Source organism: Mercurialis annua, linkage group LG6 (assembly GCF_937616625.2).
Source record: "Mercurialis annua linkage group LG6, ddMerAnnu1.2, whole genome shotgun sequence".
Taxonomy (NCBI): domain Eukaryota; kingdom Viridiplantae; phylum Streptophyta; class Magnoliopsida; order Malpighiales; family Euphorbiaceae; genus Mercurialis; species Mercurialis annua.
Window position 1 is genome coordinate 39,259,903 of NC_065575.1, and position 16,541 is coordinate 39,276,443.

General features: G+C 28.9%; 1 protein-coding gene across 1 annotated transcript; it reads left to right on the forward strand.

The window, feature by feature from the left end:
* The first annotated feature begins 4,701 nt into the window (after positions 1-4,701).
* Positions 4,702-8,727, forward strand: LOC126686072 (transcription factor MYB111). The gene is made up of 3 exons (XM_050380095.2): positions 4,702-5,185; positions 5,398-5,527; positions 7,556-8,727. The coding sequence occupies exons 1-3, from the start codon at positions 4,900-4,902 to the stop codon at positions 8,463-8,465; spliced, it is 1,326 nt and encodes a 441-aa protein (XP_050236052.1). The 5' UTR covers positions 4,702-4,899; the 3' UTR covers positions 8,466-8,727.
* Positions 8,728-16,541: the final 7,814 nt, after the last annotated feature.

Here is a 16,541-nt window from a genome sequence, read left to right on the forward strand (position 1 = left end):
TATACCATTTGCGGGTATCACTCGCCCACTCGAGCCCCTCCATTGCACTCATGATACCGGAACCGCGATCAGATACAATACACACCTTTCGCTCACCCAAAACATACCTTTCAACATCCTCATAAAATACCTCCAGGATGCGGCAGTTTCCGACTTCACAATGGCAAACGCTATCGGCATGATGTAGTTGTTCCTTTCGATCGCAGAAGCTATCAGCAAAGTCATTTCGTATTTTCCATATGTGTGGGTGCCGTCGATGTACACAACAGACTTGCAATACTGAAAACCCTTCACCACTAGCTCGTAAGTCCAAAACATATACTTGAAAGTTCTGAATCCTGGATTGTTTTCAATGGGTGTACCTGTGCATACACCGTTATTTGTAATTATTAAATTGTAATTATTAAATCATTAATATTTTTAAATAGTTGAATTTTTAAAAAAGTTACTTGTAGCATGCCACACTGTTCTGGGATTAGCAACGGTGACATTCGTCATAAAATTGCAAATCTCGCCGAAAGAGTCGTCTCATTCTCCGAACATGTTTACAATGGCCTTTTTCTTGACATACCAAGTTTTTTTTGTATCCAGGCCTAATTCACAGACTTTGGGAAATCCCCGCTCAAAGCGTTTTAATCCTTATGTCACGTAGCAGTTGTAATTGCGTGTTGATGTGTCAGCTATCTGTCACGCTCTTAAATTGCGATGGTCTTGGTTCATTGCTTGGTCGCTGCATTAGTGGGGGTCGTTATATCTTGTTACATCCAATCTTTTTCGCCTTTTAGAAGCGACGCACGCAACCTCCAATTGCAAGTGTCATTGTTCACACTCACAAGCACTATTGTTTTACCGGTTGTTCGACTACTCTTGTATTCTTTATTAGCTGCAATGTGATAACTCGTCGCACATGTCTGGACATCATACCTCGATCTAAAAACCATCCCCAGTTCAAACTCTTGGCCAGCTGCCCATATTGCATTTTCTTTAGGCCACAGATTCATATTGACGCGCATCTCATCAACATTCTGATGCGTGTACTCATAAGGAAGGCGCGGTTGAAAATGATCTGTATTTTGTTCCGACTTTCTCACTATGGGTGCCATCTCTATTCTCACCTCTGATCTCATCATCATCATCATCATCATCATCATCATCCTCGTTGTCATCATCAACGACCCCGTAGAAGTGTTCTTCTTCCTCCTCTTCATCACTGAAATCATCACAATCGTCTACGTCCGCACAGTCGTCTACGTCCGCACAGTCGTCTACGTCCGCACAGTCGTCTACATCCGCTAGTTTAGAATCCCTAAACTCTGCGCGTACTTGAGATAGCGGGTTGTACACAATGTAAAACTCAAGTACTCTCATTTGTGGCGTCCGCGAAAAATTACGCCACATTGCTTCCATGTGAATATTTGTCTCCATAGGGAAACCATCATATTTTTGAAATCTTCCAAGTTCATCGAACTGGGGCACTCGTAGATAAATCTTCATTATCTCATCAGCTTCGTTCAGCTCAATTACCCTTCTAATTACGACTTGTAATTGTGCAAAATTCACTACACTCGTCAGCTCAACCAGTTCCGATTTACCGGAAACATAATCAACTCCACCTGGAGTCATTAATATTGTACCATCCCAATAAACTTTTAGGGCTGACGGCTCATTTGTCGTTATTACTATATTACAAAACACAATTTTAACTACATTTTTTTTAAATTGGCAATCCTAAAATTCATCTCTTTATATATTACAAACCAATGCTTCCAAATTAATAGTACGATTTAAACTTTCCAAATCTTGTCATACTAACTTTTCAAATTGTAATTTTAAAAATATTGATAATTCACTTTATTCTCTAATTTAGATGTCTAAATTAATATTACAGTTTATTAAATTAATTTTGTTTTTCTTAACATTACAATATTTAAATTCTAAATTACTAGATCAGTTTTTTGATAATTTAACAGCTTTTTTTACAAAGTAATGATTAAAATAAACCTATATTTTAAATAATATTATAATTTTAAAAATATCTATTCTAATACACAATTTTTAAATTTATATTTTTCAAAATCAACCGTACTAAATTTATCAAAGCTAATTTAAATTTTAATTCAAATTTTTCATATTAATTTTTTTCTTACAAAGTTACGATTATAAAAAAAATTATATTTTCTCTAAATAGTGTTAAAATTTAATAAATATCTAATCGGAATCTAATTTAAGAATATATTAAAAAATTTGCAAAAAATAACAAAAATTCGATTTTCAAATTTTAATATACTCTAGTTTGACATTTCTCTAAATTTAATACGCATTATTCTAATTTTATTTACACATTAATCTAATTTATTTTATAATACATATTTTCAAAAATTTCAATAAATCTAACTATATTTATTTATATAACTACATTTTAAGCATCATTTAAATCTAACTACTTTTAATAATTAAAAATAACATATTTGTAACTTTTAAAAACTCACCTGATGTAGTCCTCGTTTGAATATCTTTCCGTCCGATAATACCGCCAAAAAAAAAAATATCCCGCCACGAAAACCGACTCCGCAAAATCTTCTCCACAATAATTAATTTCCACCAAATATTTGTTGTCGAACGAAACTAAAATAATAATTTCAGACACTCATGTACAATACCTAAACTCCTAAACTCTCAACTCTCATTTTCTGTCCATTTTTTTTAACAAATCTGATTTGAGTATGAAAGAGGGGACGAGTTCCCCCTTTTATAGTGGTTGCAGCTCGCAAAAGACTTCCGCGAGCTGCAACCACTCAGTCAAAGGGAATTTAATCCCTGTCAGAGGGAATAAATTCCCTCAGTGGCTCGCGGAAGCTTTCCGCGAGTCACACTACGTGGCTCCACCTGCCTCCAGGTGGAGCCACGTTTGCAGATCGCAGAATTTTTTTGCGATTTACTACAACTCGCAGAAGTGTTCTGCGATCTGAAGAGCACAATTTCAGAAAAAACGTTAATTAGGGGCTAATTTGAGGAATATTTTTAATTTTATAGACAAACATGTCATTAACCCCACAATAGCAAGGGAAGAGTACGTGAAGTATAATTATAGGAAAGTAAACTAAAGAGAAAGATTAATTTCGACTGAAAATGGCCAAATAAAAAAAAATCATAAAAAAATTGTATCTTCATGTTATCTTTAATGTAAATTTTAAATGTATAGTAAAAATTGTGATTATTTAATACTATTAAACAATTTGAATAATATGGAACCCTTAACTAAAACCAATTTTAGAAATTTATTTATATGGTTGATGATTTAGTTTTATTAATAATTATTATGTAAGTGATTTTTTATTTCAGTTTATAAAGAGTTACGTGGTTTAAATAAAAATTAGATGTCTAAAAATATGCCTAAATTGAAATTTGTTGATCAATTCATGTCACAATCGCAAAATTAACAAAGCAAATTGTTATAGTAGTTTTTTTTTTAAAAGTTATTTGCCATTTTGATAAAGGTATGAATATATTATATCATACTGTTTACAATATCAGTTTATTTCTTCAAGTACATGACAGCCAAATCTGTCGGGATACTACTGGAATAACTTGGATATTGGCCATTGACATATTTGTTTTATCAAACTGTAAGGATTTTTAATAGCTTGGGAAAAAAAGGATTTTTAATAGCAATTATACTGATACTAGCAGCTTCTGATTCGGCCAACAATTAAAACGTACTCAAAGAAAAATTAAGGCCAATAGTGTATACAATAACAAATCAAATGAATAATTTAATAATTTCTAAATAATAATTAATAAAGAATAAAGAATAATTTTTATATAAGTATATTTTAATATAAAATTGATTAGAAAGCCCGCACGGGTTTGGTCCAATGGTCTAAGTCTCAGCCATCTGAGCGCTAAAGGTCGCGGGTTCGAACCCCGGCTACGCTTTTTTCAATATGGAGTGGTTGAGGTTGGATTGCTGGCCATTATAACCCGGAATTACCTGGTATGTGGGCTTGCGGGCGGTCCACCTTGCGGGCGGTCCACATCTCGAAGTTTGACAATGATATTGAATTTCGGCTCAGTGAGTCCTCGCCACCAAAAAAAATTGATTAGAAAAAAAAGTTTTTAGAGAGTTTAAGTAAATCAATAATTTATTTTTCTTAAACTCTCTAAAAATTTATTTTCCTAATCTCTTTAATTTGTGTGTCTTACACTAAAACAATATACAATTAGAAATAGGAGCATATAAATTATAGCTTATTGATATTTTGAATATGAATACGAATTTGTTTTATTAATAATATTACTAAAATAATCCAAAATAAAGCTTAATATATTCTATAAAGTCATGATTTTTATTTTTCTTCTGTAATTTCTATTTGTTACTCCTTTTTGGAGCTGTCTAAATATGTATTTGCATAGTATTAGTGAAGCATTCATTCAAGTTCGAAAAAATAAAATTAGATGGAGTTATTTTAGATAGAAAAAATATATAATACCCTAAAATCACTCAACAAGTTATATAACATGGAATATTTGAAAAATTTAGAAAAACATATTAATTAGGGTGGAAGGGAGTAATATATTCAAATTCATTATTATTAATGATATTGAATTGAAATATTAAATTAATAATTATAATACGATGATTATATGATTTGATTAATACATACTGTAATATAAAATTTTCTACCAATACATCCTATATGACATTAATGAAGGAACCCGAGAACCCTAGTACTCAATAATTCATACTCTAATTAAATACACAACAGTGGACAAGACGGCAGAGGCTGCATCAACGTGGGAGATAAATCCTCCATCACCAGCTCTCGACGGTGGAGATGCCACGACTCTTCTCTTTTTCTTTATACTCGTGGCTTCATCTTTAGCACACATCTTCCATTAATGGCCCCTCTCATTATGTGCCCACCTTCTCCCTCTAAATTTTGTCTGTCTATAAATTTATTATTTGACCAATCTATAGAATTCCATGCCACTCTCGTCCCTGTCCTTTACGTCAGAAACCAACTAGAAATTTCTACTGTCATTTTTTTCAGAATGGGACGAGCACCCTGCTGTCAAAAAGTAGGGTTGAAAAGAGGAAGATGGACAGCTGAAGAAGATGATACATTGATCAAGTATATTCAAGCTAATGGTGAAGGTTCATGGCGGTCTCTACCTAAAAATGCAGGTTGGTTTTCTTCTTGAAATGCATTTAGATTAATCTTACGACTCTAAAACATCGTTATTTTAGTGTTTTTTTTGGTACAAAATGAAGTTTCGTGTAGAAAACATTTCCGAAACCGGACACATTGTTTCATTGTTTGAATGAAGTGTCCGTAATATCTAGCTTTAATATAGTAGTTTTGGAAACTGACAATAATGGTGGTTTATATGTTGAAGGATTACTGAGGTGCGGGAAAAGTTGCAGGCTGAGATGGATAAATTATTTGAAAACAGATTTAAAAAGAGGAAATATAACAGCTGATGAAGAAGAGATTATTTTCAAGCTGCATGCGTCCTTAGGGAACAGGTTAATTAGTTCCTTTTTTGTTATTATTTTTTTCTTATCATTTTTTGTTTGTTCATATTTTTCTCTTCTTTCACTCTCTTCTAGACTTCTTCATGTTTCTTTCAGATTAGTTTTCTGTCTATATCGGCCTTTAAGCCTGCGTGACAAATTCATAATTACCAATTTATATGAATATTTTTTAACTTTTAGTGAAAAGTATACTTTAATTTTTTTTAATCTATTCTTTTATTATACTCTTACTTAATATTGTAATTAATTCACTTTTAAGCAATGGTATAATTAATAGACTGTAAACAAGACAATATAAAAATATTTCATGATTTATTAAGAATAAATGATTATTTAAAAAAAAAAGAAATGTTTAATGAAATGAAAAAAGTAATATTTAAAATTTAAATTATTATATATTTTAAATCATTTTTTTGTTAGTTATAGATTTTTTTTGTGAATTATATATTTGTTTATTTGCTATAATAATAAAAATTGGGTTCTATTATTTCATATATTGTGACACTAATATATAAATGACTTATGACAAGAATGTTGAATGATCGTTGAACATGCAATTTTATATTATATTTATTACAATGTTATGAATAATTATAGATCTTTGTTTTCTAGTGCAAGAATTTTATTAATTTTGTAAAATTAAAATTTTTATTAATTTTTTTTGTAATGATTGACAACTATATATTTTTCATTACCTTTATATGATATCGCAATAATTCTAAAATTTGACATTGTCATATCATTGCTTCATTATATAATATTGTGAATTTCACATCACATCAATCTCAGGTCATTTTCATATTAAATAAATTATTTATATTTTCAAGTTTTGATTATATACATTTAACATTATTTTTAGTTTCAGCAAAATTAAATTCCAATTTATTTCAAACTCATATTAAATCGCATTAAATTTTTTTATTTTAATATAAATTCAGCTTCAAAGAGGTTTTTTTTAGGCAAACTCTTACTAAAATGTAGGAATACTTCTAAATGTAAATTTAACAGTTTGATTATATTATTGTTTTTACAATATTATTTTAATCTTTTTATCAAGCGGTCTAAATAAAATATATTATGTGCCAACAAAACAGGAAAAGATTACCATTTCTCTATATCTTTTTGAGCTAATTACGAGTTTGGTTTCTAAATAATTTTGAAATCATTTTTATTTTTAATCTGGAACGCTTGGTTTCAAATGTCAAAGCTTGCTCCTTTTATTCTTTAATTTTTTTATTTTTTTTTTGTGGTGAACATAATTTCCACAACTAACAGTCACAAGTTTTATGTACAAACAAATTAATACTAAGAAAATTTGTTAAAATTTTAAGTACAAAAGTCATGTAGAATTGTATTTGAAAGCTCATTGTCTGGAAGCTTCATGTCCTTTCTGACATATAATAACTTCTCTTCATTTTATTCAAAAAAAAAACCTTCTCTTCAATTTTTATTACTAAAATTCCTCATTGTTTGGAAGCACCGTCTTTGATTTTTTTTTTCTATTTCGCCTTGAATATAAATTTCATCATTCAACTTAAAATGGTTATCAATTTCAACTGGCAAAACTATTTTATGTATTCACATTTTTAACTAAAATGATATGTATTTTCTTTTTTTAAAAATTCGGACAAAATGATCCATCAATTTTATACTTTATGACAAATATATATACAATCTTCATTTGCAAATCTATTTTTGAGATTTACTTTTTTATAATTTATAATTTAATTTTGACTCAACAAATAATTATTTTATACAACTAATTGTTTTTTCTATTTTAAAAAAATTATATGAGTTTAAAATGAGAGTTATGTGTTTTTATATAGGTCTAAATTGAAGGGTAGATATACTTGTCATAAAATTATCTGATCAAATTGCCATAAATTATTTTTAATAATATATTTATTATTTTAGTTAGGAGTTAGTTACAGAAGTGCGATTTGAACTCACGAACTTGTCAGAAATTGTAAATAATTATTCTTAATAATCATTACTTACAATTTATGATAAACTGCGCAGATGGTCGCTGATAGCAAGTCATTTACCAGGCAGAACAGACAACGAAATCAAGAACTACTGGAACTCCCATATGAGTCGAAAAGTTCACATTTTTAGAAAACCTGGACAAGAGAGTCCACCATTACTGTTGGTCGCAAAAAACGCCAAATTAGGAATGGCCGCACCTAAGAAAAAAGTTGACAAAGCACCACCTAATAATAAATGTAAAACATCCAAAAACCGCGACCAACATCATCATCATCATAAAGAAACTGTAAAATTTGACGGACCCTCATTAATACCATCACCATCATCGTCATCGTCGTCGAAAAATGATGACATTATCGAGAAAGAGACCTTGTCTATGGCCAGTAACGAGCAATTGGACCTTGTAATTCCGAGTTCATATCAAGAAACTACAGCAGAGGATAATACAAGTGGGGATTATTCGTCAAATTTGTTTGCAAGTTGGATCGTTGATAGCGAAAAAGAAGCTGAAATTTCAGGACCATATAATGGAGGAATTGATGAGGGGATGCTGTTTTTTGACGACGTTATTCAAAATGAGTTGCTGGAATATGCTCAAGATCCTGCTTTAAATGAAGAAAGAGAATATTTTAGTACTACCACCGATGATCATAATTGCATGGGGACGGTAGAGAATGGAATCCTGATGAATCCAAACACAACTTTAACAAGTGAAGAGTTTGAAGTAGCAGAACTTGGCAATTTGAGTTCAAACTCCGAGTCTTCTGAGTTGGACGATTGGACATGGGAAGATTTGATGGAGATGCCTGAATTTTGCAGTGATGATAATTCTGTAGACGATATGGTTTCGTCTTTCTTGGAGATTGATAATGGAGAAATAATGGAAGCTAATCAAGAAAATGAAGATAATAATTCATTAATTACGTGGCTGCTTTCTTCATAATTAAATAATCAGTGCGGCCAATTAATGTTTCTAGATTCTAGCTAGTAGTATTTAGTTTCTTTTTTCATTTGATTTGGTTGCTGATAGCGAGTTGCGTTCGTTAATTTCCTTGTCTGTTTGTAAATATTAATTAAGTTAGTCTACATTAGGAAATTTTAGTGTACTATATAATCCGCTGAGTGGGAAAAAAAAGAAGATATTATCGGTGTGCTTGTTTGGAAGATCTAGCTAATAAATGGCCAAACTCATCTTTAGGTCCTTATATTTTTTTTAAAATCTAATCCGCATGCTTAATTTATTTTAAATTTTTTAAATCCTTTAATGGAAGAAAAAAAGAAAAAAGAGCATGCATTATGTTTATCATACAACGTGCATGAAATCGAATTTACATGTCCACCAACAGCGACGTTGCCAGGATTTTATCATTGAAGGGACCAAATTATGATACGTATTATATGAAGTAACAATTTTTAATATTTAAAAGAGGCCAAATTATAAAATCTAAAAACTTTAATGTTAATTTTAACTTTTAACTTTTTTAAAAAAGTTGGAGGACGTCATGGCCATCCCATGCGACCGCCTCCCTCCGTTATTTTCCAACAAATTCGGCATGTTAGCAAAATAGATCACATCATCAAAATTGAAGAGGATCAAATAAACAAGTGTAAGTTTAATGGTTTATTGAATAAAAAAAATTAAAATAAAGAATTAAATGAAAATTAAATTACGAATTTTAGCGTGATTTGCAATTACAACACAAATTTTAAAATTTGACAATATTATTATTGACCAACTTTTATTTTTTTGTCAAATCAGAACACCGAGTTAAAAGAATGGACATTATAATATACAACCATGTGCTATTGTATGATTGGTCGGTGTTACGATATGCCAAAAAAATAAAAATTCATCGTTGATATTGTCAAGTTTTAAAGTTCGTATTGTAATTGTAAATTATGTTAAAATTTATGATTTAATTTGCAATTAACGCTATATTAAAATTAAAAATTCTTTTATTATTTTAACGTAAAAATTATTAATCACTCAATAGCAGCTATCCATACTCACATTTATGTTTATAAAAGACCTATTGTATTCATAAAAAAACTTATTCTTTTTATCAGGAGATAAAGATTTATATTATGTTAGATGTTAGCGGGGTCAGTAGAGAATTAGTATGCATTTTTTAAATTTAAATTAGGCAAACCACGGCCTAAGGAGATACAGGGATTCGGACCCCGATCTCATGTGCAATGGAAGAACTTAGTCTTTAGATCAAGCCTTCACATGCATAAAGAAAACAATTATTAAATAGAAACAAATAATACATAACCAATTTTTTTATGAAAATTGAAAGTGCGGAAGTTTTTAATGAGTTAAAACGAACAAAGGATCAATTCACTCCCTCAATTTGGTACAAAATATCAAATCAGTCAATTTCAACGCTTTTGGTACAAACAGGCCCAAAAGTTGCATTTTCGTATCAAATTAACCCACAACTTGCGTTTTCGTATCAAAATGACCCCTCTGACACAAAAAAAAAGAGTGAGATTAACTCATTACATTATTTAAACATAATTAACCATAATTTACCAAAAAAAAAACACAATTAACCATAATTTAATACTAAAAAAACATAATTAAAACTAATTAATCTTAATTAAAACTAAGCCTAATAACTCCACTGAAAACCGCCGCCGCCCTGCTCAACCGCCACCGCCCAAGAATTATTTTCATCCCTAAGGGATGAATTGTTCATCCCTTTTAGGGATGAACAACAGATCGTTCATCCCTTTAAGAGATGAACAAACTGTTCATCCCTTTTAGGGATGAACACGTTGGTGTTCATATGAACACCAGATTTGTTCATCCTTTTCAGGAATGAACAGATCGGCTTTTATCTCTAAAAAAGATGAATGGTGGTGTAGGTATACAACGGTGGGAAGTGAAGGAGGAATGGTGGCCAGAAAAAGAAAAAGAAGAATAGGGAAGAAGATGAAGAAAGAAGAAAAATGAGGAGGAAGAAGAAGAAGGTAGGAAAAAAAGAAAAAAAAGTCCTTAAATTTTTAATAATTATTAAATTTTTAAAATTATAAAGATATAATTGAAATTATAAAATTATCAAGAATTTTTTTAGAAGATAAATGAAATAATAAGGGTCTTTTTAATTTATTTTTATTTTTATATGGAAAGTGTAGTTCACTTGCTTGGATGAGAGAGGGGAGGGTCTTTTTGATACGAAAATGTAATTTTTGGGTCTGTTTGTACTAAAAAACGACGAGATTGACTCATTTGATATTTCGTGCCAAATTGAGATGGCGATTTGATCCTTTGTTCGAGTTAAAACTTTAATAAAATGACAACCACAAACAAGAGTTTTTATGTGTCATCATGTTCTAGAGTTTTTCCTTTATTTCTTCGATCTTCTCCTTGTTCTTTCAATAGTCCAAAAAAAGAAATTAATTTTGTTCAAGCGGTAAGAAGTGCTAGGTAGTAGGGTTGTCCATGTCCTAATCCTAGGATACATAACAATTAACCTTTAAATGATATTTAAATGACTATAAAAATAAAACAACATCTATTAATATAAATGGATAAAGTATTTGGAAGTATTAGCGATGCTGTAATAATAATTTTTATAATTGTCATAATTGTTTTTTAGGAGTAACTGTCATATTTTAGTTACAATCAAAATTCACCAATTAATGTACTAAAATAATCAAATTTTTTTTGTTTTGCATGTAAACTTAAAAGCTTTCAAAAATTTACAAATGCATTTCAATTTGATAATTTTATTACTATCATATTCATTTATTTTTCAATTACTTAATATTTTCAATCATCATTCGAGTGTTATATTAATTTTTAAATTAGCAAAATCTATTTTTTTTCAAAACAACATTAAACTATAATTTATTTATTTTATTTTTCAATGGTTGAAGCGATAAATAAATGAATATTAAGTTTAATTAAATAAAAAAATAATAACTGAGTATTGTACTGAAATGAAAGGTTGTCACAATTAAATTGACTAAAAAATTAAATAAAATTGCAATAAAATTACTAAATTGAAATAAATTTAAAACGTTAGATAAATTAATAAAAACAAAATCATTTTTTTAACTTTTTAGCATTATTGAATCAATTAGTCGCAAGTCCAATGTATTTGCACGGAATCTAATTAATAATTATTTATAAATAATAATTACAATCTAATATGAACTAATAAATAAATACTTTGTTCAATTTAAAAAAATAATAATATGAATTATCAATTATTAATGACTTTTAAAAACTAAATAAGTATTTTATTTAAATTTAGAATTTATAAAATATAAGTATTTTATTCAAATTGAAAAACTGATGAGAATTATATATTAATAACAACTTTAAATAATTAAATAAGTATTTTATTTTAATTAAAAATTCATGAGAATATTATTTTGGTCCTCTCAATTAATAATAACTTTTTAAAATTAAATAAGTATTTTATTTAAATTTTAAATTTATAAAAATACTCATTTGATATAAATATTTTATTTAAATGAAAAACCAATGAAATTTATCTATTAATAATAATCTATAAAAAAATTAAATAAATGTTTAATTTTTATTGAAAGCTTACAAGAATATATATTTATTTGGCCAAACACATATTTGGGTCCCTGCACTATCATTTTTTTCCAACTTAAGTCCCTGAACTATAAAACATTTAAAATAAGTCCCTGCACTATTAAAAGTCTCTGATTTAAGTCCCTCCGTGTCATTCCGTTAGAGAGTGAGATACAAACGCTTGACTCTGAGATTGGTTGTAGTTAAAATTTATAAAATTAAAATTTTAAGTCCCTACACTATAATTTTTTTGCCATTTGAGTCCTTGCACTATAAATCTAACTTAAATTTTTAATTACTCAAAATTAATTAATTCAAAATAAATTTATTTATTTAAATTAAAATAAATATTTTTAAAAATATGATATTTTAAAGATTGCGAGGTAAACGAACAGTTTTTTAATATATTTAATTTTTTATAAAAATAAAAAATTAATTGTAAAAAATAAAAAATTATTTTTATTTAATTAAATTAATAAATTTTAAATAATTAAAATTTTAAATTAAAATGAAAAAAATTTATTAATGGTCGGAGATGATTCTAGCTTTGGAAATGCTACAAAAATTTAATAACATTAAAAAAGAAAATAAAAGAAAAATTTTATTAATATTATTTAAATTATGTGATAAAAAAGACTTAAAATTGATGTTTCTAATAGTGTAAGGACTCAATTTGGAAAAAAATGATAGTGCAGAGACCAAAATAGCATTTTTGATATGTAATTGTTAACGTCATCCACATTCCGTTAACTTGCGCAATGATAGGGACTTAAAATAGATGTTTTTGATAGTGTAGGGACTTATTTTGAACGTTTTATAGTTCAGGGACTTAAGTTGGAAAAGAGTAATAGTGCAGGGACCTAAATATGTGTTTGGCCTATTTATTTAGTTTTGTCAACTATATAAATATATAGATACATAAATTATATGGGTAGATAGATGTCAAACATTTATCAATCACTTAAAACGATTTTTATCTAGAATTCAAATTAATAAAAATTTAATGATCTCATTCAAAATTCAATGATCATTAATTAGTTAGCATGGAGAATTGTAGTTTGTATTTTTGCAGTAATCTATAGACATAGTATCGTATATTGACATATACTAAGTCATTAAATCAGAGAACTATAATTCAAATGACATAACTATTTTATTAAAAGGGTGAGTTTAAATTTTCTATAAATATTCTTTCTCCGGTTATAAAAAAAAATACTCCATTATAAATTTGCATGGAAATACAGAAAGGTGACTCCCCTGTTTAAGTATAGGGCCAAAAGTCTGACAAAATTTTCCAGAGAATTCCCATCTTTAGGTGGGAAAATGGCCACAAGTACTGCTAATTGCTTCCATCAACATCCATTAAAAAGCTATTGCTGAAGCATCAGAATCTAAAATTGATTATGCAGATCGTACTGTACTGGCCCAGTTGAGTTATACACTTGTTCTTGCTAATAAATATGACCACCTAACATGAGAAGACTGTTTAATTTTCTTTTCAAGAAATTTACATGTTCTACCAATGTTTTATTTTTGAATTGTAATATGATGCATTCAGTCCGTATGAAAAACACGTTATGTGTTTCTCCAATAATATTTCTGGACGTTTCCCTTCAAATCATTGGTTCAAATAATGATACAACTCAACGGTAATGTCATTCGTATAACTGACCAATCAGATATTTATAATGTTAAAATATCTAAAAAATTAAAAGATAATTAAACAATCTACTAATGGTGATTAACTCACCACCTGAATAGATAATCAGTCATGTATAATCAACGGAGGTAATTAATCACAAAATAATCCAACGAAAGCCAGTGTATCACAGCCTAAGTGGTACAGTAGAAGGACCAAATATATTGTGCTCGTCGTTCATATTAACATTTTTTTATTAAAAAAATATTCGGTGTTATGAATACTAAAAGAATTAACAGTTCGTATTTTATATTGATAGAATTTATAAAGTTAATAACTTATTTTGTATTTAATCCTAAAAAAACTAACGCAACTTATTGTAAAAATGACTAAATATAATTGTTGCATATAATAAACATGCAGCTGGCTTACACATGTGGTCACACTACGAGTCGATTTAAATTTAAAATGAACATGTTTAAATTACTTGAAATTGGTCAAATTGAAAACTCATTCTGAATCAGCGCAAAACTGGAAGGAATTCGGGACCGATTCCTTATTTTATTCCAAACCAATATAAAAAAAATTAACATTTATTAATTAAGGTTTTTTTTAGAATCCTTTACCGACTAAGGTTAATTGTCATTTGTTACTTTGTTAAAACTAAAATATAGTACTACCTTTTTTGAATGTCATCAGCTAGTGCATCAACAAGAATTAGAAGTGGGTTATTCCACTCTTTATAAATAGTTATAAAATTGATTGTTTTTGTCAAATAATGAGCAACCAAACGAATTCATTGAGCGTTTTATAAAAACAAAAAATTATTATACGTATTACTTAACAAAACCTTAGAATTAGACACAACATAAAAAAAAATTCTTACTTCAAAGCAAGAATCAACTCTTGGCAATATATCTTCAATCGAGCCTCAATACATCTTGCCAAGTGGTGTAGTTGAAGTCACAACAAAAATAAAATAATTTTAAAAGCTATTGATCATTAAATAATATTAACAATTAACTTTTAAAATTTATTAATTCAATAAAAAGAATATTAGACAATAGACATCAAACGTTGATTCATTAAAAAAATACCGAAATTTGAAAAATAACAAATCACGTCTAAAAACTACCTTCCAACAACTTATAAGGTTGTTTAAATAATAAAACAAAACAAAAACCCTAAACAGGCATAATATAAATTAATAAAAGTTTAAATTAATCGTAATTGCAAAAACGCCCTCTTAAAGACTTAAACGAAGGAATTCGGCTTTAAAATGAGTGAGATCATAGTAAAGTTGATGAGTTTTTTTTGTTAGTCTGTTTTCACTCGAATTAGACCTAGAAATTGTCTAATTCGGACACCTTTAGTAAACTGGCAGATTCTGAAAAACTCCATAATTATCCCGATCCAATTTCCCCACAATTTCTAAATTCACATCACCAAAATATTGAGATTTTGGTTGAATTTAAAAAGAATTTGAAAAGTAGTTTGTGTGTGGATAGAAATACCATTTAAAGTGTGTGTTAGAATGAAAAATCCCATATTAGTAAAGAGTATACTCTTTAATGAGTTTTATAATGGCTTCATTCTTTGAGTTTGGATCCTAAAACGTACCAATTTTTATGAATGGGGTAGGAGTTAAATCTTTTTCGATTTACCACACACGCAGGCGTGCGCCGTCTTTCTTTCTGTCTAGTAATAATGTCGAGTTAATTAAACAAAAAACGGTCTTTACCTAAAATATTCTCATTAATACGTTTGATATTTTCCTTTTTGAATAATACAATTTCCATCTTTCTTTTTTGATTTTTAGGTTTTCTACTTTTGATTTTTAGGTTTCTATTATGTTCTATTATACGATTAAAATCACAGCCACTTTTAACCAATTTCATATCTCAATTCTCCTCTTTTCCGTTCAATCATCACCAAATCGTAAAGGCCTTCAATTCCCAGGTCGTCGCCTCCAACCTCAAGCTGCCGCTGCCGCTGTTGCTGTCGCAAGTCCTCCGCCATCGTAAATCGTTTAGTTTTTCTAGTACAGATAAGATTTGGTGTTTGTTTTTTAAATTTGGAGTTGTTTGGATGAATCTGAGTGGTGTGGTTGGAGAAAAAGGAAAAAATGAAAGAAAGTGAAAAAATTACAGATCTTGTTAAAATGGTTTCAGATTTAGAAATAAGAAAAGGGAGGAGATTAGCCATAGCCGCCCTGTTTTTGCTTCCGCTCCCTTCAAACCGTCAAAACGCCGCCGTTCTTCCCGCCACCTTCATCCACCGTCAACAGCAGTTTTTGATTTTTGTTGTTGCACAACCTGCACTCTAAGTGTTTGAGGAAATGCTTATGAGAATTGTAATGTTTTTGGGTGTTTGGGTAACCAATGGCTAACATTAGGTAAACCGTTGGATAACTTGTAGAGAAGATGAGGCTGATGTCATTAAGTGAATTAGCCAAGGAGATCCGCTTGGAGAAGGGGACAGCGGCGCCGCGACAATGTAAAATGTTTATGGATTTTCTTATTTTTTTGTTGTTTGAGTTATGAGAATTATAATTTTTTTTGGGTGTTGGATAACCAATTGTTAACATTAGGTAAACTGTTGGATAACTTGTAATAAATATTATTTTGAATATATTATTAATAAAATTGTTAGTTAACTGTTATTAAATTTTATTTTTGTTGCTAATTTAACCAATGTTGTACTAAAGATACACCAATGACCTTTGTTTTTAATACACCGTTGGTTAACAAATGGTTAACTAATGATTAATCAATAATTTTAGATTTAAAAAAAAGACGATTTAGATTTTATTTGACGGTTGCTCT

Coding starts and splice junctions, on each gene's coding strand:
- LOC126686072 (XM_050380095.2), top strand. CDS start 4,900: ATGGCCCCTCTCATTATGTGCCCACCTTCTCCCTCTAAATTTTGTCTG. Junction 5,186..5,397: donor GTCTCTACCTAAAAATGCAG/GTTGGTTTTCTT, acceptor TATATGTTGAAG/GATTACTGAGGTGCGGGAAA. Junction 5,528..7,555: donor CATGCGTCCTTAGGGAACAG/GTTAATTAGTTC, acceptor TAAACTGCGCAG/ATGGTCGCTGATAGCAAGTC.